Source organism: Chelmon rostratus, chromosome 3, assembly GCF_017976325.1.
Source record: "Chelmon rostratus isolate fCheRos1 chromosome 3, fCheRos1.pri, whole genome shotgun sequence".
In the NCBI taxonomy this organism is placed as follows: Eukaryota; Metazoa; Chordata; class Actinopteri; order Chaetodontiformes; family Chaetodontidae; genus Chelmon; species Chelmon rostratus.
In genome coordinates this window covers 13,866,993-13,892,248 of record NC_055660.1, presented here as the reverse complement: position 1 = coordinate 13,892,248, position 25,256 = coordinate 13,866,993, and the positions used below count along the sequence as shown (strand labels likewise).

General features: G+C 41.5%; 2 protein-coding genes across 2 annotated transcripts in view; both read left to right on the top strand.

Moving 5' to 3' along the window:
* Positions 1-6,361: 6,361 nt before the first annotated feature.
* LOC121604329 (dynein light chain 4, axonemal) lies at positions 6,362-9,332 on the top strand. The gene is made up of 4 exons (XM_041933820.1): positions 6,362-6,442; positions 6,960-7,039; positions 7,932-8,015; positions 8,243-9,332. The coding sequence occupies exons 2-4, from the start codon at positions 6,968-6,970 to the stop codon at positions 8,405-8,407; spliced, it is 321 nt and encodes a 106-aa protein (XP_041789754.1). The 5' UTR covers positions 6,362-6,442; positions 6,960-6,967; the 3' UTR covers positions 8,408-9,332.
* Positions 9,333-19,081: 9,749 nt separating this feature from the next.
* Positions 19,082-25,256, top strand: part of LOC121604443 (extracellular serine/threonine protein kinase FAM20C-like) — a 32,601-nt gene continuing 26,426 nt past the window's right edge. The window contains exons 1-8 of the mRNA XM_041933955.1: positions 19,082-19,319; positions 19,392-19,587; positions 20,964-21,139; positions 22,901-22,979; positions 23,568-23,660; positions 23,889-24,004; positions 24,210-24,390; positions 24,577-24,686. Coding sequence (XP_041789889.1) covers positions 19,082-19,319; positions 19,392-19,587; positions 20,964-21,139; positions 22,901-22,979; positions 23,568-23,660; positions 23,889-24,004; positions 24,210-24,390; positions 24,577-24,686 — 1,189 coding nt within the window. The remainder of the gene's footprint in view (positions 19,320-19,391; positions 19,588-20,963; positions 21,140-22,900; positions 22,980-23,567; positions 23,661-23,888; positions 24,005-24,209; positions 24,391-24,576; positions 24,687-25,256) is intronic.

Below are 25,256 nucleotides of genomic sequence, written 5' to 3'. Positions count from 1 at the left end.
TAAATCAAAGACAACTATCACAGCAACTGCATGGTTTTTAACTGCAAGCCAGGATACCATTTTTGATAAGCTACTGTATAGAGGGCAAAGTATATTAGCTGAAACTATGATATATAATGTCCCCCAGACTTGTTCTTTGGTTTTCAGACAGTGAGATGATCACGTTTCTCAGATAATCTTGCATATTTTTGCCTAAGAAGAAAGTTTGCATGTGTTTAATCTGTTGATTGGTGTGGAAGAAGGCACCCGCTGTCAGGGGTGAGGGTTTGATTCCCACAAACGCTCTAAACATGTTATTCAGCCAGCGCTGTGCAGTAAAGTGAACTGTACAGTCAGTGCTTCTGCTCACTTATTACCTCAAAACATCGGCCCCACACACGATTTGCCACCCAGTTGTAAAGTGCCTGCCTGGGCTCTCATGCCTGAAAAAACAGTGAAGTGTTTTCATGTTTTCTTCTTCGTCGTCTCTTTCTTCTCCTCCTCTCTCTGTCTGTCTCTCTCGCTTTTGGTTGTTGAAGGCTGTGACAGTGTTGCGCTTGTCCTTATTTGCATCTTCATGGATCTTCTATGACATTGTGAAATAGGTGGATAAAAAAATTAAAATAAAATGGTTGTGACATTAGCTCAAAAAATGTTAAAAAAATGAGTGGAGTTGGTGTTTTGGTATGAATGTGTGTGTGTGTGTGTGTTGGGTGTGAGCTCAGTGTTTTGTGACAGATCTCTTTACACCTGTCAGATCATCTCATCACAGCTAAGCGACTGCAGGGATACTGTAAGGCCTCATGACCCTAATACACACACACACACACACACACTCACACGTGTCATCCGTGCCTGAAAGACACAACTAATCAAATATGACTAAAACCAAATGAGATTAGGCAACATACTACACCTGTGTTTGTGTGTGTGTGCGTGTGTGTGTGTGTGGCCATGTATTACTAATGTTGTGTGGACCTTACTCTGTTTACATAGTCACATTGTGGGGACTTACCTTACTTGTGGGGACAAAAAAAGTCCTCATAATGTTAATCAATAACTTTTAGGGTGACAACTTCGTTTAAGGTTAGATTTAAGTTAAGGTTAGGGTCAGGCAAGTAGTAGTTATGGTTATGGTTAGGGTGTCTCCTGGAAATGAATATAAGTCTTCGTAATGTCCCCAGAAGCGATAGAGACCTAATGTGTGTGTGTGTGTTAATGTGGAGATGTATGCGAGTATTCAGCGGAGACACCACAGAAAGTCTGATCTCTGATGTAGACATAATAGATTACTCATAGTTCTAACTAAGACCACGTTGATTCGTGACTACTGATCTGCCCACACACGTTTCTCAGCATTTGGCTCAGCTGAACTGTGATCTAACGTGTAACCTCCCACTGCTAACATTTCATAATATTACTTGTCTCACTTGAGCTTGATTTCCTGTCTTTTTCCTTTCCACGATCTTTGTCCTACAACCAGGGAGATGTGATGAAAGTCCTTTTTTTTTTTTTTGGGATCACTAAAGCTACTTGTAGAAATCACGTGACTGCTGCTGTCACTAATAAGCGAAACAACAACCAGCGCTGTGGAAGTAACTCCATTTCCAAATGTATTACTCTCATAGAATTGCAGTTTGTGCACTGAACACACTAAAAGAAAAGTTATTCATTGGCCTACTTCATTTCTGCTTTTATAAAATGAAAGTCTCCTCATTTCTCCTGGTGTCACTTGCTTCACTCCTTTGCCACTGTGGGACGACGTTCCCATCTGTTCAGCGTGGGCATGTTTTGCTTGTGGAGTGAAAAATCATTGACAGGTGATTCTGACCTTGAGATGATTTACATTTTAAACCTTTTCTCTCCTGCATCAAGGCTTGATTTCACTGAGCACTGTGGAATTAAAAGGTTTGAGCCCTAATTGACACCCCACCAGCACCACCAGCACCTCTCCCTCCTGCACGTATCCTATCATCATCAAGCAAACAGTTTACTTTAGGAACGTGCACCATTTCAGCACAATATAAACTTAAATAATAAAGATATTAATTGCAAACTATAAGCGATGGTGTTAGAAGAGTTTTCATTTATTTCACAAAAGATTTCTGTATTTCTTTTTTTCTCCGCGCTCTACTTCCTGGTTTGAAGTGGGCGGCCTGTGTTGGAAAAAGGTGAAGTCACATACTTTCAGCCAATCAGAATTTAGCAACGATTGGCTTATTATCTGATGACAGTTTGTGGCTCTGTCAGTAAAATCTGATCAAACCACACGTGCACAGCACTGATGAAGCTGCTCAGCTGAGTTTTTATACTCTTAATAGCTTTTACCAAAAGACGTTATTTTAAAAATATGAAACGAAGGACCCTTGTTATGTCTGTTGATTTTGTAATTTAGTGGTGCATATTCACAAACGAATTTGTGATTAATAATCTGTCTAGTTCGTCATTACCCTGGAACATCAAACCCACCATTGCCTTGTCATCTGCACCCTTTACAAGCTCAAAGTTGCTGCCATAGATCTGTATTTCATTTAAGTGCACAGAAAAAAGTGCAGGAGATAAAACACAACCATGGGACGCCCCAGTGTTCAGAGGGATTTGATCAGACAGGGATCCTTGTACAGAGGCCCTCTGGGGCCAGTCAGAGAAAAAGTCTTTGATCCACAGTGCAAGATGTCCATTGGTATCAAGTTTAAAAAGTGGGTTTAATAAAAAATGTCGGTCCTGATAACGGTGATGCTGAGCTCAAAATCAATCAATAAGATTCTGGCATAAGGGCCAGGATGCTGGGTGTAGTTGGTAACCAAGTGAAGTATTGTTAATGTACTTACTGTGCTTTATAGGCAAAGTGGAGGTTGAGATGTTAGGTGCCCCAGTATAACCCATTTCATGCACTTGCAGAAGATACTGGTAAGAGCAATGAGTCTGAGGTCAGCAGGTGTGGAGGAGGGACTCTTCTTAAGCTCTGGTATGATTACAGATCTCCTCCATGTGGCACATGCTCATCAAGTAGACCCTGGAAAAACATCAAAAAACCCTGCAGAGGCTCTCCCTCTCAGACCATGTGGGCCTGGAGCTTTGTGTGACCTTACCTTAGCAAGGCTATGTGTGCATGCAACATGGTAAACGTACCTACTTAGATGCTTGTGAGCATGTTCATATGATGATATTAGCATTAGCATTGAGCTAAGATAAAGTGTCGCCGTGCCAACGAACAGATGTGTGTGTGTGTGTCAAACAAATTGTGATTTGTGATGCAACAAAATTGGCAAATGCATATAAAATACCTTGAAGATGATAAATCCACTCTGCGCAATTCTTTGGTTGACTGACGCCATTGATCAATTACAAAATCAATCGATGAGTGAATGAGTTGGTGAGCGTTCACACACTCAGTGAGCCTCACAGTCAGTCAGTCAGTGAGTCATCCAGTCGGGGAATATTTTTCTTCGCTGTCTCTCTGCTCCGTCTCCCTGTTGATCTCTGTCACAGCTTGTTAGCAGAGTCACATGGGGTCTTCCACTCCCCTCCCCAACAATCTGCTTCCTCTGCTGCTGAATTATAGATGCACCTTAATTACCTCTCTCTGATGCACGCAGAAATTATGGAAATCCTTGTGTGACCCATCATCACTCTTTGTCATGCACAGACACAAATACACCAACTCAAATATTAATTTTTGCTGCACACCTCCATCCCTTTCGTAATCTTTCCTAACTTTTTCTCATCCCCTGCAGCACAGACGCTCTCAGCGTGTGTCAGCCTTCCTCTTGACTACAGAAACAGATTACAAGTTGGTTTTATTCTCTCTGCAACTCACCGCTTCATCGCCACAAGCTCGCCAGTCAACCAGTTCTTACACATCTCCCGTATCTGTTCTGTAATTTCCCTGCTCATCAGTCCTGCACCTCAAGCTCCTGTCCTCCATTATCCTCGCTGCTTTCCTTGATTTTCATTCCTTTTTGTTCAGGCATCATGTCATATTTACTGCAGAATGTTTACCGAATATTTCCCCGTCATGATGAATCCTCTCCTCAAGGTCTTTATACCACCACCTCCTCCGCTTCTCTTTCATCCACCTCCCGTCACCAGTTGGCATCTTTTCACTGCACCCTCTGTCAGAAACACCTCCATCTCCTTTTCTCCGTCCTTCTGCTTTCTTCTGACGTTCTCATTTCAGCTTACCTGCAAGCCCTCTGGCATTTCTGCTTTTGTGAGTCCCTCACCTGGGTATTTAATGCTCACTCTCTCTCAGTGTATTTTAAAATGTTTCACATTTGATCTACAATCTGCAGACACCCACATACAAGTTGTTAAAATCATGGTCATTAAACATTGTCAACATAAACTCAAACACACTGATATACAAAAATAAAACACCCAGCTGTTGAGAATAGAGATTTTTTTTCTCTTTCAAAAGTGTACAGTACACACTCTATGCCATCATGAACACTCATTTCACTTCTCCTTATAATGCTTTCTGATTAAAATTAATTGACCTTGTTGTCCAGCATCATTCTGTCCTTTGAAAGAAATCCTTGCATAAAAAACTTAACTGATAAAAGGTGTTAAAGATGAAAACATGAAATATGTATTCAATATTATTTTAAAATTCTCCGTTTTCTCTTAATGATTTCTCCTTTACCTTGCTCCCTTTTGTTATTCTACCAGTTTCAAATTTTCCTTTCTTTCCTCTGATTTCTCACGCTGTCCTTCACAGAATCCATAAAAAACATAGAATTCATCCAACATGGGACATAAACAGGTTACATATGGGCACAAATGTATTTATCTGATAAGCATTAAGGTTCATTTTTGGCCTTGCACATAGTCGTTTCACAAAGCAACTGCAACTCAAAGTTGATGAAGATGACCATGATGAATAACAATCTGAAAGACGGGAAAGAACTTCAAGGCCACAAGCAACACATCTTAAAAGTGCTAAGGTTCAGTCATAACAGCTGCTGAGCTCCCATCTCAACAGATGCATCATTATGACGACTGAGCAAACTCCTTCTGCCACTGAAGACGATTTTATTGAAAACTCTGACAAAAGTAAGTGGACATTTAATCAGGATTGTTCTGTCAAACTGTATTTGCTTGGCTCTTGAACCGATGTTACCAACTGAACAGCGTCAAAATATTTTATAGAGTGATCTTGCTGTTTCTCTGAGCCAAAACAAACATGGCAGGAGGAGGCAGTGGAGTCTGGGTGAGGGACAGGGTTTGAATTTAGTTGCATCCTTCTTCTGGTTGCAGAAATAGCAGTAGGGATGAGAACAGGAGGGAGAGAGAAGAGGGAGAGAGAGACCGCTATGTGATCTGTCCGCCTTTCCAGGGTTATATTAGATAATCCACTCTAATCCAAAGCAGAGTCATTGTTTCAAATGAATCCAGATGCTCGTGCTGGTATTTCAGACCGGGTTATTCCAGCAGGCTTGTGGGGGGCTAAATGCACACAAGCCAGGCTAACAGACACAACTCTCACACAGAGAATCTGGGACTGAGTGTGATTTTGGGTGTGTGTGTGTGAGTGTGTGTGCACAGCAGACTGACAATTCTGGGTCAAACCTCTCCACCTGGGGATTCCACCCAGATGCCTCCAGCTGAATGTGGGTCAGATTCAGTAAGAGGGCTGATTAGGGAGGGATAGAAAAAAGCTTTTACTCACAAGCAGCCTGATGACAGTGGTGTAATTTTAAATCAGACAGACCTGCATATAGACAGTGGTGGGAAGTAACTAAGTACATTTACTCAAGTACATCATATGATACAATTATGAGGAATTTGCACTTCAACTTTAATGTTTTACTTCTACTCCACCACATATCTCAAATACTTGTATGTTTCTCTTTACAGAGCGAGATTTTACAAACAAACATCATCTGTGAAATATGCTGCATCGCTATAGAATAAAATACTATATAAAGCAGTTAAATGAAGTAAAACTGGCTCAAAGTCAATCAACAACAGTATTAAAGTACAGCATATTAATGCATCAAACATGATGGTCCAATGATGTAATAACATAACACTGACAGGGACCATTCTGCACAATGAGTAAGTTTATTTTTGTTACCAATACTGGACCAGAATCAGGTTTATTATCAAGTTATACAAGAATTTGCTTTGGTATTTTGGTGCATTATAATAAACATTTAGGGAGGAGAAAAAAAAGAACTGCAAAAGCCAAGAATCGTGAATATAAAGTAGAAAAGGTTGCACTAAAAATACAAAAATCTGTTTTAAAAAATGTGTCAAATGTTTCTGTTTTGTGGATGGAAAGTGTTGTGTACTATAGCCGGATACTCTTTTACTTGATTGACAGACTCTGAAGCAATAGGGACAGCGCTAGACTGTAGTGGGCGGGGTTTTCCTTGTACGGACATCAGTTGTTTAAAATGTCTCCCTAACAACCGAACTGGGAGTCAAACAGCAGAAGTTTTCGCTGGACAAAGGCCTCGTAAGTAACATATATTTCTGTATTCATCTCTGTCACTCTGCATTTATTAACTGCCGACAACACATTGTGACTCGCAACATTACGACAGTTGATTTAAATCAGTCGATTTTGAGGTAGAGAACATCAACCGGTAGCATCAGTTGTTTGCTATCAAGCAAGCTAAGCTAAGTAGCTAGCTAGTAAAACCTGGTTCGCTAGTTACGGTTATTAACCTGAGGAAGCCTGGTTACATTTACGAGCCAACCGTAATGTGCGATATGTGTCGAAGTTGTCTGGAGGACAAACAGCGTATTCTGGTGTAAACTCCGATGAGATACTTGCTGTAGCTAGCTAGCATTGGCTAAGTGGTTTTTGGCGAGTGAGCCTCGTCTCCAGAGTGTTGTTAGCTACAGATGACAGCTTACTCTACAAATGGGACTGCCCGTGCACCTCATGAAATGTGTTTCTGTCACACATTTAGTGGACTTTGTAAGCAGGTGGGTTCATTTTTTACTATGTTGTAAATGTTCTGTTGCAGGAGTCGGAATGGCTGGGACTGGTGAGGGAAAGAAAGAGGAGGCCGACTACAAGAGACTGCACAGCTTCCCTCTCATCAGGGTAGGAGAGCAGCGGGACAGTGTCTCAGGATACAGGACGAGACCGTCCTAACTGTGGCTGGGAGCAGCCCGCCCTGCAATGACAACATCAAAATCACCTTGTGTTTGTGTTCATTTGCTGTGTTGGCTGTATAGTTGTGATCTGTTAGTCTCGTTAGGTGCGTGTAAAATATGCCTGCAAAAATCTGTCACTTTTACCTAACTTAGGCTTTTCGAAGATGTAAGAAAACTTACCAGTGTGTCGACTCAAGCAAATGTGATCGTGACTGCTCTGTAGCTTCAGTCAATGAGATCATGTGTACTGACAGACTCTTAGTTAACAGCTATCTATTCTAAGTAACTGATTTTGATCACAGACAGGCGCACCTAAGATTCTTTGAAGACATTCTCACACATTATTAGATTCAAGAGCCTCCTTTCCCTGTTAGGAAACAATAGGACACATCCTGTACAATCCACTGATTCACAAGACCCAGTTTGGTATTTAACATGTGCATTCCATAAAGACAACAGATTACAAACCATGCAAACAGACTGGTGGTGAAATTGCTGACTGCAGAATGAATCTGACTTGAAGCACATTTATCAGCAGCAGCAGTTTTATTATTTTCTTCTGGGATGAGTACATCCCAGCTACCGTACTTTCTGAATGATGTGTTCAGCATGTGCTACAGGCATCAAGTGACGCAACACGGCTTCTGCGTGTTACACTTCACACTTGTGATTGCAGCGTATTGCAAACTGCTTTGCTTTTACTCTGGTTTTGAAGTTTGTCTTAAATTGTGAACTCGTTTTAAATGTCAGAATGTCTTTCTTGTTGTCCGTAGCCCACTCATGTGCTTGTATGTTGCAGAACACAGAATGTAGACCCTAAAATTTGTGTTTGTCTTAAGCACACAGACATGCCAGAGGAGATGAGAGTTGAGACCATGGAGCTCTGTGTTACAGCCTGTGAAAAGTTTGCCACCAACAATGAGGTAAGTGTACTTTGTGCTGTCAGTCTTTGATGTTTATTTAGTAGCGTGGTTGGGAATTAATATATTCTTGCCATGCTTTGCCATAGTTAATGGCTTTTGCGAGGGAATTTAATCACACTCTTGACAGTGATATTGCGTCACGGCTTTTTATATTTAGTCTTATTCTCTATATAACAAGATCACAGTCTTCGTTGGTTGATCTTTTGTGTCCTCGCTGTCTTTTTCAGAGTGCGGCAAAGATGATCAAGGAGTCCATGGACAAGAAATTTGGCAGCTCGTGGCACGTGGTGATCGGTGAAGGCTTTGGCTTTGAAGTGACACACGAAGTGAAGAACCTGCTCTACATGTTCTTTGGAGGGAGTCTGGCCGTGTGTGTGTGGAAGTGCTCGTAGCACCCCCTCGCTGCCCCTCCTCCCCTCTGACGTGGTCACTGGGCTGGGAATGAGCACCAGCTACCAGCCACACGCTGGTTACACTTATGTTACGGCAGGTTAGTTTGACCACACGACCAGCCACTATGGCAGATAATGAACCATCACTTGGAGATCTTGTCTGGTTTAAAAATGAAGTTGACAGAAAAAATAGTTGAAAGGGAATTTTGAGTGTGGCACTCTCTTTGGCTGGTAGGCATAAAATTAGCTTTCTGCCTTGTCTGTCACTTCCTTTTTCTCTTTGTTTTCTACTCTCCGTCCGTCTCTGAAGCTGTATCCATGGTCGAAAACATTTGTGAGCGTGCATGTGCAAGTATGTAAGCTCAACTATTACAAACAATACAGCCAGCCAGGGTCTCCAAAGTCCTTTTTCCTCATTCCTCTTCAGGGAGCACGCGTGTGTGTGTGTCTGTGTGTGTGTTTATATGTTCGTGTGTGCTGGACACACACTGTTTTTTTAAATAGCATTTCATCGTCACCTTCCTCAGCAGTTTGTGCCACAGTAAACTGTCCACGCCATCTGTAACTTTTCGCACGCGTCTTTCTCTATCTCTTTCTGTCTGACCGCACTAGTCTTTCAATAAAATTTTTAATATTTTTTATGTGTACATATTTTGATGCGACTTGAAAAACTTCTTTTTAAAGACCAGTGTCATCTTCTTACAAGTAAAGGCTCAGAACCTCCAGAGCCATACAAACACTAAACCCGATCCACCTTTTCTCCCTGTGAAGGTGTTTGTAATAATCCCAAATAATATCCCCCCCCCCCACTGGGTGATATTAGCAATGTGATTGTTTTCATTTTAATGCCAGTTTTAATGATCCAGTGCAATGGATCATTTTGTGTGAATTGACCTGATTGTACAATAAACTCTGAAATGTGGTGAAATAGGTACTTAAATTGCAGTCTGTGTTTTTCATAATATGTGTTGGTGGCTGAAGGGATTCGGTTACATTCATTACATTTTAGGGAAGGCATTTTAGGTCAGATTTATCATAAGCAAATGCAATTTTTGTAACCCCAGCAGGGAAAAATTGTTGCTTAGGTAGAAAGAGTTTCTGGTAAATTGAGAGCAAATTGGAATGAGTGAAAGGGGCATGATTTGTCTTGTTTTGATACAGTTATACAGCCATTAGTGATTGCACCAGCATTGCTGAGACTCAAACGACAATATATTTTGAATTTGTATACCTGATTTTAATATGGTAGAAAGGAGTAAAAGTTTAAGCGTCACACAGAGGAATAACATTCAAGCAACTGCTTCTAAAGGATTTTTATAAATAAGATAGACACAGAGGAGAAGACTGACAAAGATTCTTCCAAAAATACCTGACATGGCTTACATTCATAAGAAAAAGGAAAAAAAGGTAAATGATGGAGTGTTTGAGACTTGTCAGAGTGGATGATGAAGATTGTGTGAGACAGGTTTTCCCAGAGAAACTGGGAAAAAAAAGTTGTGTTGAAAAGATGCCGCTTTACATTTTTGGAGAAAATATTTTGGAAAAGTTTCAGTCAGTGTCAGTTTTGCTTAAATGTGTCCTTGAAACCAAAAGGCAGAGTTGCAGTCAGCCAGTTCTGCTCTGTGGTTCCAGTGAGGGATACTCCAGTTCATGCAATCCATTTTAAATGCATCAATACATCAGCTCATACGATCTGTCCCACTGAAACCTGATCTTGACACACCTGACAGAGCTGTGCGAAGAGAAGAGAACAAATGATGAGCAAAAAATCAGAAATACTCTGGCACAATGTCAACACTAAGTTTTGTCAGGCATTTCACAATGGTTAAAATGAGCAAATTAAAGGCCCAGTTTGTCGGATTTAGGGGGATTATAATATTCATAATTATGTTTTCGTTGGTGTGTAATCACCAGAAAATAAGAATCATGTTTTTGTTGCCTTAGAATGAGCCCTTTATATCTACAGACGGAGCCGGAGTCCACCAAGTTGCATCTGCAACCTCACCACTAGATGCCACTAAATCCCACACACTGGTCCTGTAACAATTAGGATCAGGTAGAGATGGTTCAACGATTAAAAGGCGATGAACAATAAGTAAGTGACCCATCAGTTTGCTGCTGAAGGACATAAGAGTTGAAAGGATATTTGCACTCACCTGATCCACATTATTCTACATGAATGTTCCAGCACACTTCATGGGAATACTGAGCAGGTTGTGTAAATGTGTATAATTACACAACCTGCCAGCTACAAGTGAGACTCAGATGGACGAAACAAACGTGAAATGTCTTATTTCTATTTGAGTCATTTAACTGAAGTATTTAAACTTCATGTTAACAGAAGACAAGTCTTATTTATCACTTGACTTTGCTGCATTTATACATATGTAAACTTGTGTACATGTGCATTTATATATGTATCTGAGTTGTATATGCATGTATCCTTGACCTCAAATTAACCCCCCATTTTTAATCCGAACAACACACTTATTCAAGACAGGTGTGAAAGAACTAATATGTGACGTAATGAAGTGTCCCTTTGTGCACCGTGACAGTGTCGAGGGCGTTTTGACCCAGCAGTGGAGGGAGGGAGACGGCAATTATTGACAGATTAGCAGATTCCGCCAACTTCCACCTCAGCATTTGTGTACCCAAACACCATAACCTTGAATCGGGTCAGCCTGCACTCTCGCCTCGCAATGAGACGTCCCCTCGTCAACCCTGTAGACTGGTCACGCTTGTCACGAACACCTCCAGTTAGTTACAAAAATTCTCTTCCTGTGCACGGAATAATCAGCTTGTTACAAAGTCACAACTTAAGTTCTCCAAACTGGAAATAAGTCATTTTTTTACATGCATATATTCTGCTTATTGGTATCTGTGACTCTTACATGTACCTGTTAACGTTTGATGCTAACAGACGGAAACTATGAAGTTAAATTAAAATTTGGGACCTAATAAACTAAAAACTGAGAGAGGCTGTGGCTGTGCTACAAAATGTTCATGTCACCACTCCACCTAAAGCCTCAGACTTCAGTCTTTTATGTCTTGTCAGTTGAATTGTGCATTTACATTTCACCAACTACAGTGTCATTGAAGTTAACATTGCATTAGCCAGATGCTGAACATATTTTAAGCATTAATAATGCTTGAGAAAGTCAGTCATTGTGATGCAGGTATCACTGGTGGACCAGTCTTTTGTCTCAAAGCTTTAACAGTGGAGAACTGGCCTTCTGTCCTTGTGGTCTTCGGAGAAGCCACTTAATCAGGGACACCACATGACTACAGTTAACAATCTACTCTAGACCCCAAGGACCAGAGCTGTTCATCAGTTTGCTCATAATGGTACAGGGCCAAAGTACTATTCCCAAATCTGAAGAATGCAAACAACCACAACCTTCACTTGCTTGCGTGGTCCTCCAAAAAAGTTTATAGTCTGGTGACTTTTTCAGTGACACTGAATCACGTGTCCCAGAGGAAATTTGGAGAACAGGTTACAGGAGAGACAGCCAATGTTTATTAGCTTTTAGTGTCTTTATTTCAGTGCATCCTGTTTCAGTATGAATTAATGACTCATTGGAAGCTTTCTCTAAAGAGACTTTAACCAGTTTTGTGGTGTCACTATCACAGTTGATAGGTAATTTTGTTGCAGCTCTGACAGGCGCTATGGCGTCCTTGTAAGTTCCCGTCACTCTCGACAACACAAATGAATTGATGCCATTTCTGATACTGAAAAGCAGCCCCGGTCTGAGAATCACCGGCTTACAAATCCTTTGTCATTCCTCAATCCGTTAAACATCTCCCTGGAATGATCGAAATGGATTTGACAGGAATACATCTGGATTTGTGTCGTTTTAATATACTGATAGCGTTCACCCGAATTCACCTGGTTGGCCTGTTTTATTCAAAGGATGCACATTCTGCAATTATTGTAACAGCCCTGTGATTAATCCGATGGGTCTTGCGTCAGTAAACATGGTTCCACCCTGCGATGCATCTCATTCATTATTCACCTCAGACACTCTTTATATATCTCCTCCCTCTCCCTGTGTTTCCTCAGCGTTGTTAAATATTCATACAAAGAGGCACAGAGTCACACTAAAGGCTCTGCTAGTTTGCTCAGTCTCAACATTGAAATTGTCTCCCAGGTGGAAAGAGGGCTCATTATGCTGCCGGAGGCTCACATGAATTTTCAGTAGAGGCTGGGGTCACATTACCACAAGAGGAAGATGTTAAATGTCATATCCTGTGTGTTGTTGCTGCTGGTTTTTACCGCTGGTGTTATGAGGTTGTCGCCCAGGGATCTCCTATGAGTCAAACACACTGACCAGGACACGTCCTTGTCGGATATTCTGTTGATCCGTGCTACATTTGCTCAACCCTTGTCAACTCATAAAACTTGAATATTGTCACATGACCAAGTTATTTAAAAGAAGGTATAGGTGACTGCACTTGGGTGGCCACTGTGAGACGTAAAGAATGGAAGGCAGGAAGAAACAACACTGTACTTTTAGCAGGCTGAACGTTTTGTTCATCGCCAAATGTAGCCAGTCATTTCTGCATGTATTGCTGCAAGTTATGGCGGCAAGTTGTCCTGTAAGATGCTACATTCTTTGCCAACTGGCCATCATATAACATATCAGATACAGTAATACAGCTTGCACCACCGGTTTTTACAGCAATTTCACAATGCCAAATATACACATTTCTGACCTTGTGGTGATGAACCCTGAATGCACCATTTCAATATTGGCAAGTGCTGCCAATGTTAAACATGCATTAATGGATTTTTTTTTTTGGTCACTGGGGGCTGCTGAACAAGCTGTAAACAGCTGAAATATTATCCTCTCATGAAGTTGTTGGGCAGAATGTACTAGCAAACCTATTTACATATCCAGCAGACACGTTGCTGTCCATATGAAGAATGTGAGGCCAATCTTCTCTCTGAGGGAATTATGTGACTCTTTAGCTGATAAATGCTCCATTATGTTATCCAGCTAGTCGCTACATTTCCCTGTGCGTCGTTTGGTGCTGTGCATTTCCTGCAGAGTGTGTTTATCAGAGCTTTTTCTGCTGAAAACAGCTCCCTTGTGCAGAGCGGCAGCTAATACAGTATGGTTACAGACGTTAAACCCAAAACAACGAGCTGAAAAATGCTAAACGTGAAACTGTGGGAAAACGCGTAGTTGTGTGATAGTTCCCTGTGGGTTTGCCACTATGAGCACTACCTTTCACGTCGTACACAGTCACCTGGTCCGGTGTGCAGCTTTTAAGTTCTTAAAATTCTTCAATTGCTGCTGCTGGCAAGAGTTCAGCAGCCACCGAGGACGTAGAAGTCACGTACTCTGTATTTTTTCCTGGGAATCTAACTTGCAGTACCTAAATTGCAGTTTATGTTTTATATTTTAAAGTTAGTTTAAAGTTAGTGCACATAATGAATTTTCAAGAGCGGAAACCACATCTTTAGATGCACTACCATTATAATTATATATATATATGTATACTATAATTTTCATGCTTTTTTAAAGGTCTATCCTGCAGTAGTGGTGATGACTGCTTTCACATAGCGAATCATAGCAACAGGCAATAGAGAACTGTAATTTTATGACTGTGGAAATATGGTTGATTAGAACTTTAGCGGTTGATGTTGAACTTCAAACGCAGCTTTGTGCCATCACACTGTGTCCTCATTCGAAGCATCACTGTGTTGGAAAAGCTGGAGTGCCGTATCTTAGCAACCTCCGTACCACCTGCAGTGACGGTGGAAGGAAGGTTGGAGCCTCCCTGAGTGTGTGTGTGTGTGTGTGTGTGTGTGAGAGAGAGAGAGAAAGACGCAGGAAGTAATAAAGCGAAGACATCTGTGGGGGGTTGAAGATGTAGTGACTGACAACTCACAGAATTCAATCGCTGGTTCCAAAAAAAGAGACTTTTGCAATACAGAGAAAGTGGGTTTTTGAGAATGTAGCAACTAAAAATTCACAGATTTCAGTGGTCGCTCAAGGACACAGAGAGTTAGAGATGAGCAGAGCGAGGGAGGAGTGTGTCGGGCAGCTGATAGTTAGAGACGGAGGGTGACAGAGGAAGACGAAAGAGAGCGGGAAGGATGCATTTTTCATCTGAACATCGCTAGTGGGCTTTTATTTTATTGAGAAATGAGAAAAACAATCCAGTTTTAATATGAGCGTGTGTCGTGAGGCAGCTCCCATTCTGACCATCAGCAGCTGTGGCTGTGTGTTTCATTAGCTCCTTTCCAGACTGAAATATAAAAGGGGGAGCACAAGTTTTGGGAAAGTGGAGGAGGCTGGTGAAAGGAATCGAGAGTAAAGAAGCAGAGTGGGATGAAAGGCGAGTGGTGTGTGTGGATGCGTGGATGACGCTTGAAACAGCTTGTTTATAATACATCAGTGGAGGACAGAGCCAGAGAGAGTGCATTAGACAAAAACAGAGATACTTAGCAAGAAACAAAAATGCCCAGAGGGCCGGTAGGTGAGCTAAGTAAGAAAAACAAATCAAAAGATTTGAGGGGAAGATATGAAGAAGGGAGCTGTGATGATGTTTGCACCTCGTCTTCTGACTGATTCCTCTCATCACCTTGCCCGAGGCTGAAGATATCATTGAGAACTTTTTTGCCTCACTTGCAATATTTGCTAACTAAAGTAAGAGAGTAAAAAAAAAAACTTAAAAAAAACAACAAATTGCATTTTGATAGTGTCTCAGAGGGTCAAAGTATGATGTGCACATTAATTCTAGTGGTGTTGAGAACCTAGAAGGTGATTTGAAATATAAACCAGTTCCACAATCCATTAGGCTGACAAGGATGCAGACCACAGTTCAGTGAGCAGGGGGCCCAAAAGTTCAAGCACGTACTAATTTTAATTTAAACACGTCACAGATCCGTGATGAGCATAATGCAAATGAATTATAGTGTCAAAGTAAAGTCTTACCCTCGCCAAGAAAGATAAATGGGTGGACTTTCTTTCCTTCTTTCTGTCCTTGGGTTTTCACGAAAAGCACTTCAAATCTGATTTATTATCACTAAAAGCATTGTTAGAGATACTTGGTTCACAGTCATAGTTCACAGTCAATGTCAGTCAACGCATTAGCGAAAAAAACATGAATAAATATGTGGAAAAAGGTAAAGAAGCCAGCTGTTTCCAAGGGCTCACTGAGTGGTTTGGCAAGCATGAAAATGACGGGACCTCCAAATTAAACCACAAAATACATTGTTGTACACATTTGGGTTAAATAAGCATTGGTTTAAGTAAAGGGACCTTTGTTGTCATAGTTACAATTAGACACATGTGGTTATGGTTACGGACAATGGTGGTCGTGCTTTAACATCAACATGGTGTTTTGGAGAACTTCCATCTCGAATCGTATGCTGTGGCCTTCACAGTTAGATAGCGTGCTTGATAGTGTCCTCCATCATGGAATCAACAAATAAAGGAACATATTTTGAAAGACTGCCGTTCATCCATGCAGGAGAGTTTCAGTAACTTGGAGAGTCTATGGAGTACTGAGACTGTTGGGGAGGACTGTGGTGCTTCAACACCTTACTGACACTTAAATATTTCAGCAACTAGACAGTGGTGTTCTACATAATTTGGTACAGATATTTATGGTTCCCAAAGGATGAATCCTAACCGAGTGTTCAGACAGAAAAGTCAGAATTTTACATGCGGTGTGTTTGCATAAAAAGTCTGTGGAATGACGTCAGTTGAGGTAAAGACTTTTGTGCTTTTCCCGCCACTTTGTGAATCTTGTGTTGTTTCATAGACACACACAGACACAAGGAGAGAGACTGGAGACAGCTAACATCTGTACAGTTGGTACGTTAGCTGTGTTTGCCAAATTAACACATGCTGCTTTCAGGTGGGGTCGTGTTTACCACGTTCAGGACGAGTCTATATGATCGCAAACTGCGTGTGGTATTCATGACCTCAGAAGAGGAAAGTTACTTATGTTTGCAGAAATGTCTGAGAAAAACGCTGATATTTCCAACGGCCTCATATTTTCCCAATGTCATTATGACTGATGCATTTCATGCATTACTTTATGCACTTGCTAGCTTCCTAAATTGTTAGCCTCTGTGCCTTCTAGATGCTAACAGTCACACTCATGCTGTTGCGTAGCAGCAGTGTTCGCACAACTTTACCACTTGAAAGTCAAGCATATCATGTACACGTCTTCCCGCCACAGTCACCTAATGATTTTGGTCATATCCCGACTTGTTATCTAGCACCATCATCAGGTCAAAGTGTTAATTTGTCCAATACTTTGGTTTATGACCGAATACCTGCAAAACTAATGATAATCCTAAACTTTACTAACAAATGTTACCGTGCTAACACTGACTACTGGTGCCAGCATCTAAATCAGAGCAGAATAAGGTGCTGCCACAGCTTCACAGAGCGTTAGCGTAGCTTAAGATTCTTTGACTTGTTTGTTTCATAAGTCACTCATCTGTATATGACAAGCCCAGTTGTTAATGCCTGACCCTTCTTATTACACCCCAAACAATTACAAACATGTTTAATTTAAAACCAGCGACGAAATTTCAGCTTCTCCATTTTATGTTAGTCTCCCTCAGCCCGTCACATATTTCTGGTATATCCTTGAACCAAACTTTTTTGCTGCATATCCACTGAGATACGTCCTAATCTTTGAGTTTAAAGCAAACCACTGAGACATCCTGCTGGCAGCTAGAACAAAGAGCCCATATATCTTTATGTGTTCTCTCATCACACAAAGAGGGAATCATCCTTATAGATAATAAAAAATTTGCACATGTACAAAAATACAACCTTCTTCCTGCGGTCTTCATGAGCTTTCGTTCCCACTGTGGTTTCCATACTTGTTCATTTCATTTGCATGTAGCTCATGTTGCAATCCAAAGCATCTATGTTTAATGAGTGCTGATAAATAATAAATGAATATGACCACCTGCATGAATACAGGAAGAAGCCTGCGCTAAATCTGTTCAATGCACTCTATTCAGCTGATAGGGACGAGTTATTTTTCTTTCTCAATACACGGCGTGTAGATAGTCACAAGGGTGTGACACATTTTGTTTAACTCTCTCAGATCACTGCATGGATTGCTCTGCGTAAACACACACATGCACACACACAACATGTAGATACATGCGCGCACACACAGACTTTAAAGAGCCGTACTTCACAGGCCCGGTGTATCCTGCGGGACTCTCCATGAAGTCTGAGGTGCCTGAATCAAAGTGCAAACACGCTCACAGAATATGAAGCATCTGCCTTGATACTGCCTGGTTAGGCAGTCTACTTTGTTGAAGTCTCTAACACACTGCAGGTAGTTTACTGTTTATGTGCATACAGTATATTTACACATAGTGCTTCCAATAACACACTGACTAATGCTTCCTCCCTGTTTTTACTTCCCTCAACAGCAGTTAGATTTACAGGAATCACTGTGTCAAAGCCTAAATGTGGTGGAGCGTTTACCTGACCACACCAAAAGTTTTAATCAACCTGTTTGGGGAAATCAGTCCGCTTACAGACTTCTGAATCGTTGCCCATTACCTACTTTTCTCAACAATTCAAATGAGAACTGGGCACAAAATGCATTCAGTCTGATTATGTGGCTTTAAGAAATTAGAAATTAACTCTATAATAATAACAAAAAGTGAAAACTCTTTTATATGTATGTGTGTGTGTGTGTGTGTGTGTGTGTGTACCCACAATGTTTGGGCCATTTCTTTCACTGATAAGAAGACGTCAGAAAGTATATATACGTACATATAAAATCATGTTTAAAATGTCAAACCGTCAGCAGTAATCAAGTGCATGTTCAGGTTTGTGGATGTGTGTGTACTGAAGTAGGTCTGACTGGAGGGTTGGTTGTCAGAAGTGATCAGGCCGTTCGCCCCTCCAGCACTTCATGTTTAGCATAAAATATACATTTACATTTACTGTCTGTGTGGTTTTCTTTTTAAGTCACACTGCTTTCTAAAGTGACTTTCAGGGACTCTGTAGAATAAGGTTCAATCTGATCATCAGATACCTACTGTGCAAATGAGGTTGGAGGAGCGGTGGGAGCTGAATTTTGAAAGGCCGAACTGATGAATGCACAGACAAAAGGACAAACGTGACAGATGAACTGGCAGACAAGGACTGACTTTCAAAGAGAGAGAGAGAGTAAACACATTGATCTGCAGCCAGATCACTTTAACCTGGCACCCGCTTCTGAACCTGGTGGCAGAAGTGGAGAAAAGTACAAACTGAGCAAAGGCTGCCTGGATACAGGATACAGTCTCATCTTATTCCAGTGGGAAACAACAACAGCAGTGACGTGACAGAAAGCATTTTAAAGGAAGGAAACTGTGCGTAAGTTGCTTTTTGCTTCTCCTCATATGTAAAATGATTTGTGACTTTAGAAAGGTCATACCACAATGTGCGCAGGTAGGAGTAGACTTACTTTTTTACTAACGCAGTAAAATGTGTCCTGAATGCCTCTATCAAGGCCACATTCTTTATTATGTTGGCTACGCTTTGCCTCATAGCGTTGTTTTAATTTGTTTTTAGCGCTCTGCATATTTTCCCAACATGTTTTTAAAAAATCTTTTACGCCACATTTTTTCCCTCTGTCCTTCCCTTCATGTGTTCACCTCTCCTGACCCTCTCTCGCTCTCCTCTCAGTAGGATGATGTGGCGTATGCGCAGTCGCTCCAGGACAATCTGTCTGTCCTTGGCCTCCATCACCGTTTTCCTCTACCTCCTCCTGGCGCTTGTCTCTCTTCCCATTTACCACCAGCACTGTGAACCCCTGCAGCCGCCCAGGACACACATCCTGCGAGACCTGGCACAGACCAACTACACCTCTGTGCGGATCAACAGTCCAGCTGGGCCGCCAACTGATACCACACATGGAGATTCTTCCAGTAAAGATGCCAAAAAGGATGCCAAGGACCGTGTGCGAACACTTTCTGACGTCTTCTTATCAGTGAAAGAAGGAAAAAATGGCTCAGTGAACATCGCGGGTCACAGCGGTGACAACCGAGCTGAATCTGTGGAGTCTGGGCTGTCAAAGCTGGAGGCGCTGTTTGACCATCCTCTTTACAATGTGCCCGGCCCTCCTGTCCCTGAGGAGGACTGGCTGTTGAAAGTGAGATCAAAGGTCAAGGCGAGTGAGAAGAGCTCCCAAATGTGGTCAGTATACAATGCAGTTAATGTGTAAAATACTGTGTGTGTGTGTGTGATTTCTCCTTTCACATCAACATATACCTTCCACAAACCGCTTTCCTCAACCACAACTTCTCTTTGCGTTATTTAACTTGTCTCATTATGTTTCAGTTGCTATAGTGAATTCAATGCAGCTTTATGCCTGCAAGGGCTGTTATATTCAGCACCTTGCTACCCAGGACAACACATGTACCCACAACACAAATCTAAAGCGAGTGTAAGCTGTAATATTACATTTGGTTTCTTTGCATTTTCCTCTGAAAGACAAATATGTGTACTGTATGTGAAAGATTTTCACCAGATGGGTCAGACTGCAGGGAGCAAGCATGATCTCCTGTTAACAGGGCTTATATATTTGTCACAGTGCCTCTTCTATAGGTTCTGTCGCAATTGCAAGGCAAGACAAATTTATTTGTATGCACATTTCATATACGTGGGCAATTAAATGTGCTTTACAAAGTAATCAAAATACTGTAAAGGTAAAAGGTTTCCAATTAAAAACTGCAAAAGTACAGACAAAAGATAAAATACCTAAAACTAGTGCCATTCCAATCAGGTGAAACAGGAAGATAAAAGAAAGCAAACAACAAATGCTGCATTCCAAATGAAAGTTATTTAAAAGATAAGCTGAAAATATGAGCATTAGCTGTTGCAGGGTATAATAAGAAAGTTTTAACTCTGACTTATCATCGAGGAAGTTATTCCAAGTTTGGGCTGCTTGGTAACAACACAGTGCCGTCTCTTTGTCACAGCGGTGTGGTGTGTCCGCAGGTATCAACAGAGGTGTTGTATGTTGTTGGTTAATGTTTGTCGTTCAATGTGTAAACAAAGGAGCAGCGAGTATGAGTGCCCTTCTTGGAATTCTGTCGCATCTTTCACCTCCTGAACACAATCCATAGTCTCGACAACCATCTGTAGTTTCTATTCACACTGAAAGTAACTATTTTTTCATTATTGATTAATTTGCCTTTTTTCTGATGATTGTTTCATCTATAAAATATCAGAACATGGTAAAAATTGCCATCAGCAAATGTCAAGAAACTAGAATGGCATCTTCAGAAAGCCAACAGTCCAAAACCTGAAGAGATCAATCATTTTCAATCATATAAAAAAAGATCCAAATGTTCATATTTAGATGCTTTATAAAGTTATTTTCACTGAATCATCATTTGCTGAAAGTGAATTCATTAATTGACCGTTTTTATATGTAAATGTTCTCAACTGTGTCACAAATCAGCAGCTCTTTGTCTAGCAAAGAAATGCCAGCGTCTGTCTCAAAAAGTGAATCTGAGAGATTAGCATCTCGCCTTTGTCCCATCACTCCCACCTCCTCACCTTTCCAGGGTGAGTGCCAGTCAGGAAGGCTACGAGGACGTTCAGTGGAACAGCAGCAGTGACAGCCATCCTCCCTGGCTGCGCTTCCACCTGGGCATCTCCCGCTGGCAGCTGTACCCCCATCGGGACCTCAACATGGAGCCACTGATCAGGCAGCTCGCCACGCACAGCGTCGTCAGCGCGGGTAAGACAACACCTGAGCTGTGTTCTCAGTCAGTTTTACACCAACAACACGCTGGTCATGCATGACAGAAGAGGTGTCAGACGAGCTAAGGCGAGATGTATTTCAAGTAGTGAACAGGATAATCTGACTCACTTTAGAAGGTGACTCAGTGAGCCTCTTGGATAAATAAGTGCGTTAAAGATTTTTGTAGGACTGCACACAACAAGGAGCAGCTCTATCAGGACCAAAACTAATTTTACCCACAGTCGTGGAAGAGGTGGGTGTGCTTCAGGGAGGGAGAGGGCAGACGAAGGGGAGGGTTGTTGCGATTCAGTGACACCTGAGGTTTAGGGTAAGACTTTCATACTGGATTCACCTTGAAGTTCTCCTGAAGTGAAAGCTACCGTGAAGCTGTGATGAGCTTTGGGGGCTCAGCAGAGGATGGGCAGGAATACACGAGTCACTGCAAACATCTCAGTGTCAATCAGTCATGTTTCTCCACACTAACTCACTCACTCACTTTGTGGCAGTGTGGTGCCTCTCGGCACGACTGCATCAGTTAAAACTGCTTTGGGAGGACATCGTCATCATTAGACACACCAAAAAATGCTAAATTGACTACTTTAAGTGAAAATATTTAACATTTACATTACCCCAAAATAATAATAAAGTCAATAAATTCATAAATTCTATCGCAGCTCAAACAGGACGACACAAAGTCAGAAATACCAGCTACATCATGTAGTCTTTCCAGGTTATCCTGCAAGCTAGGAGGGTGTTGTCTTGGCCTTTTTTCCAACTCACCACCAAGCAAATGGTGTTCAATTTTCAATCACATGTCCTTCAGTATCCCAGTCTGTCTCCCATTCAATAGCACTATCTGTCTACAGGTGACTAAGCTAACATTAGCTCCAGGTCAGACCAGACGGGTACGGCTGAATTAACTTGAGCAAGGATGTGTTGTATTGCTTCCGAATTTAACGTTTAATTAGAGGAAAAATGTGTTATTTCATCTTATAGAGGTGACATAACCTTGTTTTAACGAGCAGCAGCATAAATACTCACCTTATTTTGGACAGGATACGGTTGAATCTTTACTCAACCTTGATAAACTACACATAATTTGAAAGCGCAAGGCCTCACATTCTATCTGTGTCAATCATTCATACAAAACTGTAGAATAAACTAATTTAATTTAGCTAAGTCAATTTAATCAGTCGCAAACATTCTTGGCATGCTTGTGACTGTACAAATGTGGTTCGCTTTCACTTCAATTAATTCTGACTCTTTGATTCCAGAGAAACCTTAAAGAAATACATGAAACAGCCCAGCAAGAACATGTGTAATAATAATGTGCAAAAAAGATATGAATGGATAATCCACAGAAACAATAAAAATAAATGCTTCTGACTCATTGTACCTCATGTTTATGCTTATATCATGTCATATTATGAAGGCTGGGTAACACTCACGGAGCATTCATGGGAGTGAATGCAAGTAAGACGGTGTCCTGCCAAATACAGAAAAGGCCATGTGTGTATACATGTGTAAGAGGGATGACTGGGTGATGAGTCTCCATAAACTCAGTGGCCTGTTATATCTTGTTGGTGACGCACATATTTTCACTGTTATATTTTTGTTTGTGTGTGTGTGTGTGTGTGTGTGCGCGCGCCCCATTAATGGCCAATGCATTTGGTCACAGCATGGTGTGTGTTGTGTGTGTGTGTGTGTGTGTACTGTGTGCTTTGTTGCTATGGAAACATTCTCAGAATTGTTTTTCAGTGCAGAAGTCTGGGGGGACGCAACTGAAGCTGGTGATGTCATTTCCCAACTATGGACAAGCCATGTTCAAACCCATGAAGTGAGTCGCAACTCGCCAATCCAGCACATTTCTCATTACACAGAGAACATAAGATCAAAACCTTCGGTTTGTCTTAAAATCAATCCAATAAGTCATCAGTCGAAAGACAGGGATTTTAAAGCCTGCAGACAACTGAGAAATGCATTGATTGAGTAAACATCAGAAAGGATGGTGGCACATATTTCAGAATCTCAAGTGAAATAATGAACAGAACCGGTGACAAAGGGCAGCCCTGCCGGAGTCCAACATGCACTGGGAACAAGTCTGACTTACTGCCGGCAATGCGAACCAAGCTCCTGCTCCGGTCATACAGAGACCGAACGGCCTGTAGCAAAGGGCCCCGGACTCCATACTCCTGAAGCACCTCTCACGGAATGCAGACAACTGAGAAATGCATTGATTGAGTAAACATCAGGATGGATGGTGGCACATATTTCAGAATCTCAAGTTTTGGGAGCAGAAACTTCAGCAGCTCGTATGTGCTTGTTCAGAAAAAGAAATAAAACGCATAACTGTCTTTACTTGATGTCATTATGAAGTTGATTAATGTATTATGGGCTGTAGTTTGATTTTGCCTCTCCCTGGCAGGCAGGAGAGAGACGAGGAAACCAATTATAACCTCTACTACTTCTCTGATTTCGAGAGACACAATGCAGAAATCGCTGCTTTTCACCTGGACAGGTACTGAGTCCTTTTTTTTCTCTCTCCAGAAACAGTACAGAGCAAATAAAGTTTGCACAGTGAGCGAAATGGTGGATGAACTGGCCACATAATAATTGCATGTTATGTAACTGCAAATTGTATTTTCTTCTCTCCTCCCGTCCCTCTCTGGTTTTCTCTTTTCTTCTCTCTCCTTCCATCCCACTTGTCTTTGTCCTCATCTCACACTTTTCTCCACTCCCTTTGCAGGATTTTGGGTTACAGGCGAATCCCTCCAGTGGTTGGGAGGCTGGTGGACGTGGTCAAGGAGATCAAAGACATCACTACCGACCGCAAGCTGGCCCGAACCTTTTTTACCTCCCCTGGTACCGCTCACACAATGCTCCATTATTCATTTAGCCTGCTTAAAATGCCCTTGTGTGTCAACTGATTATGAATCTCTTTGAATGTTCTTCCTTTCTTCCAATTCTCTCTGCTCACAACCACCCACAAACTCTTTTATCTCTGTTTTTCCGGGCATTTTCATTTTTTCTTCTCCTCCCCTCTCCGTGCTCCTCTGGCTCCCCCTAGTGGGTAACGTGTGTTTCTACGGCCAGTGCTCCTACTACTGTTCAACAGAGCATGCGGTGTGTGGCCGGCCCAGAGACCTGGAGGCCTCTTTGGCTGTCATGCTGCCTGATCTCTCCCTGGCCACCCGAAGGTCCTGGAGGTCCCCCTGGAGACGCTCCTACAGCCGCAGCAAGCTGGCAAAGTTAGTGGGTGTAGGGGTCTTTAGTTGTAGGAGAACCAGTGTGCTGGATGACACAAAGTGATTCAATATATCACCTTAACATGCCCCCCAAACTTTAAAAAAACACCCCAAATGATAGAAGCTCAACCACAAGTGCTTTGGTTAAGGTAATTATGCCAAAGGGTTAATGATGTCTGTCTGTTTCAGGTGGGAGTCAGAACCAGACTACTGCTCGACGGTGAAAAAGACCGCACCATACAACAAAGGCACGAGACTGGTGGACTTCATAGATCTGGTCATACTGGACTTCTTGATGAGTAGGTTTATAGTGCTTGCACTGTATTTGAAGAGGCCAGAGCCAGAATTCAAACTCTGTATATAGGTCATGGATGAGTTACTGGAGTTGCTGCTGGTCAGCTGGGCACACAGCAGATGAGTCTGGCATAGGTTTGGCTTAAACTGATTGATGTTTCAGTGGTAATAGATTTTTCACAGCAGACAGTTTTTACATGTCATAGCAGGGAAACCACATGTGCATTTATTAACATGAGTCGTGGATGCATTCAATTTACATTTAATTCTCCAGCGGTATAGGATCTGTGCTTTTGGTCTAAGGAAAACATGTGTTGTGAAAAACGTCTATAATGATGAACAGTTATAATATAGATGTTCAGATATTACTGCTGAGGCAGCTCACAAACTATAAAATACACTTTCACCTGTACAAGTGTTGTACAGTTTTAGGGTACTACTTTACATTTACTTCACTACATGTGTGAATAATGTGAATATTTCACTACATTACAGTTATTTTTCAGGTGAAAATTATATATATATATATATATATATATATATATATATATATATATATATATATATATATATAT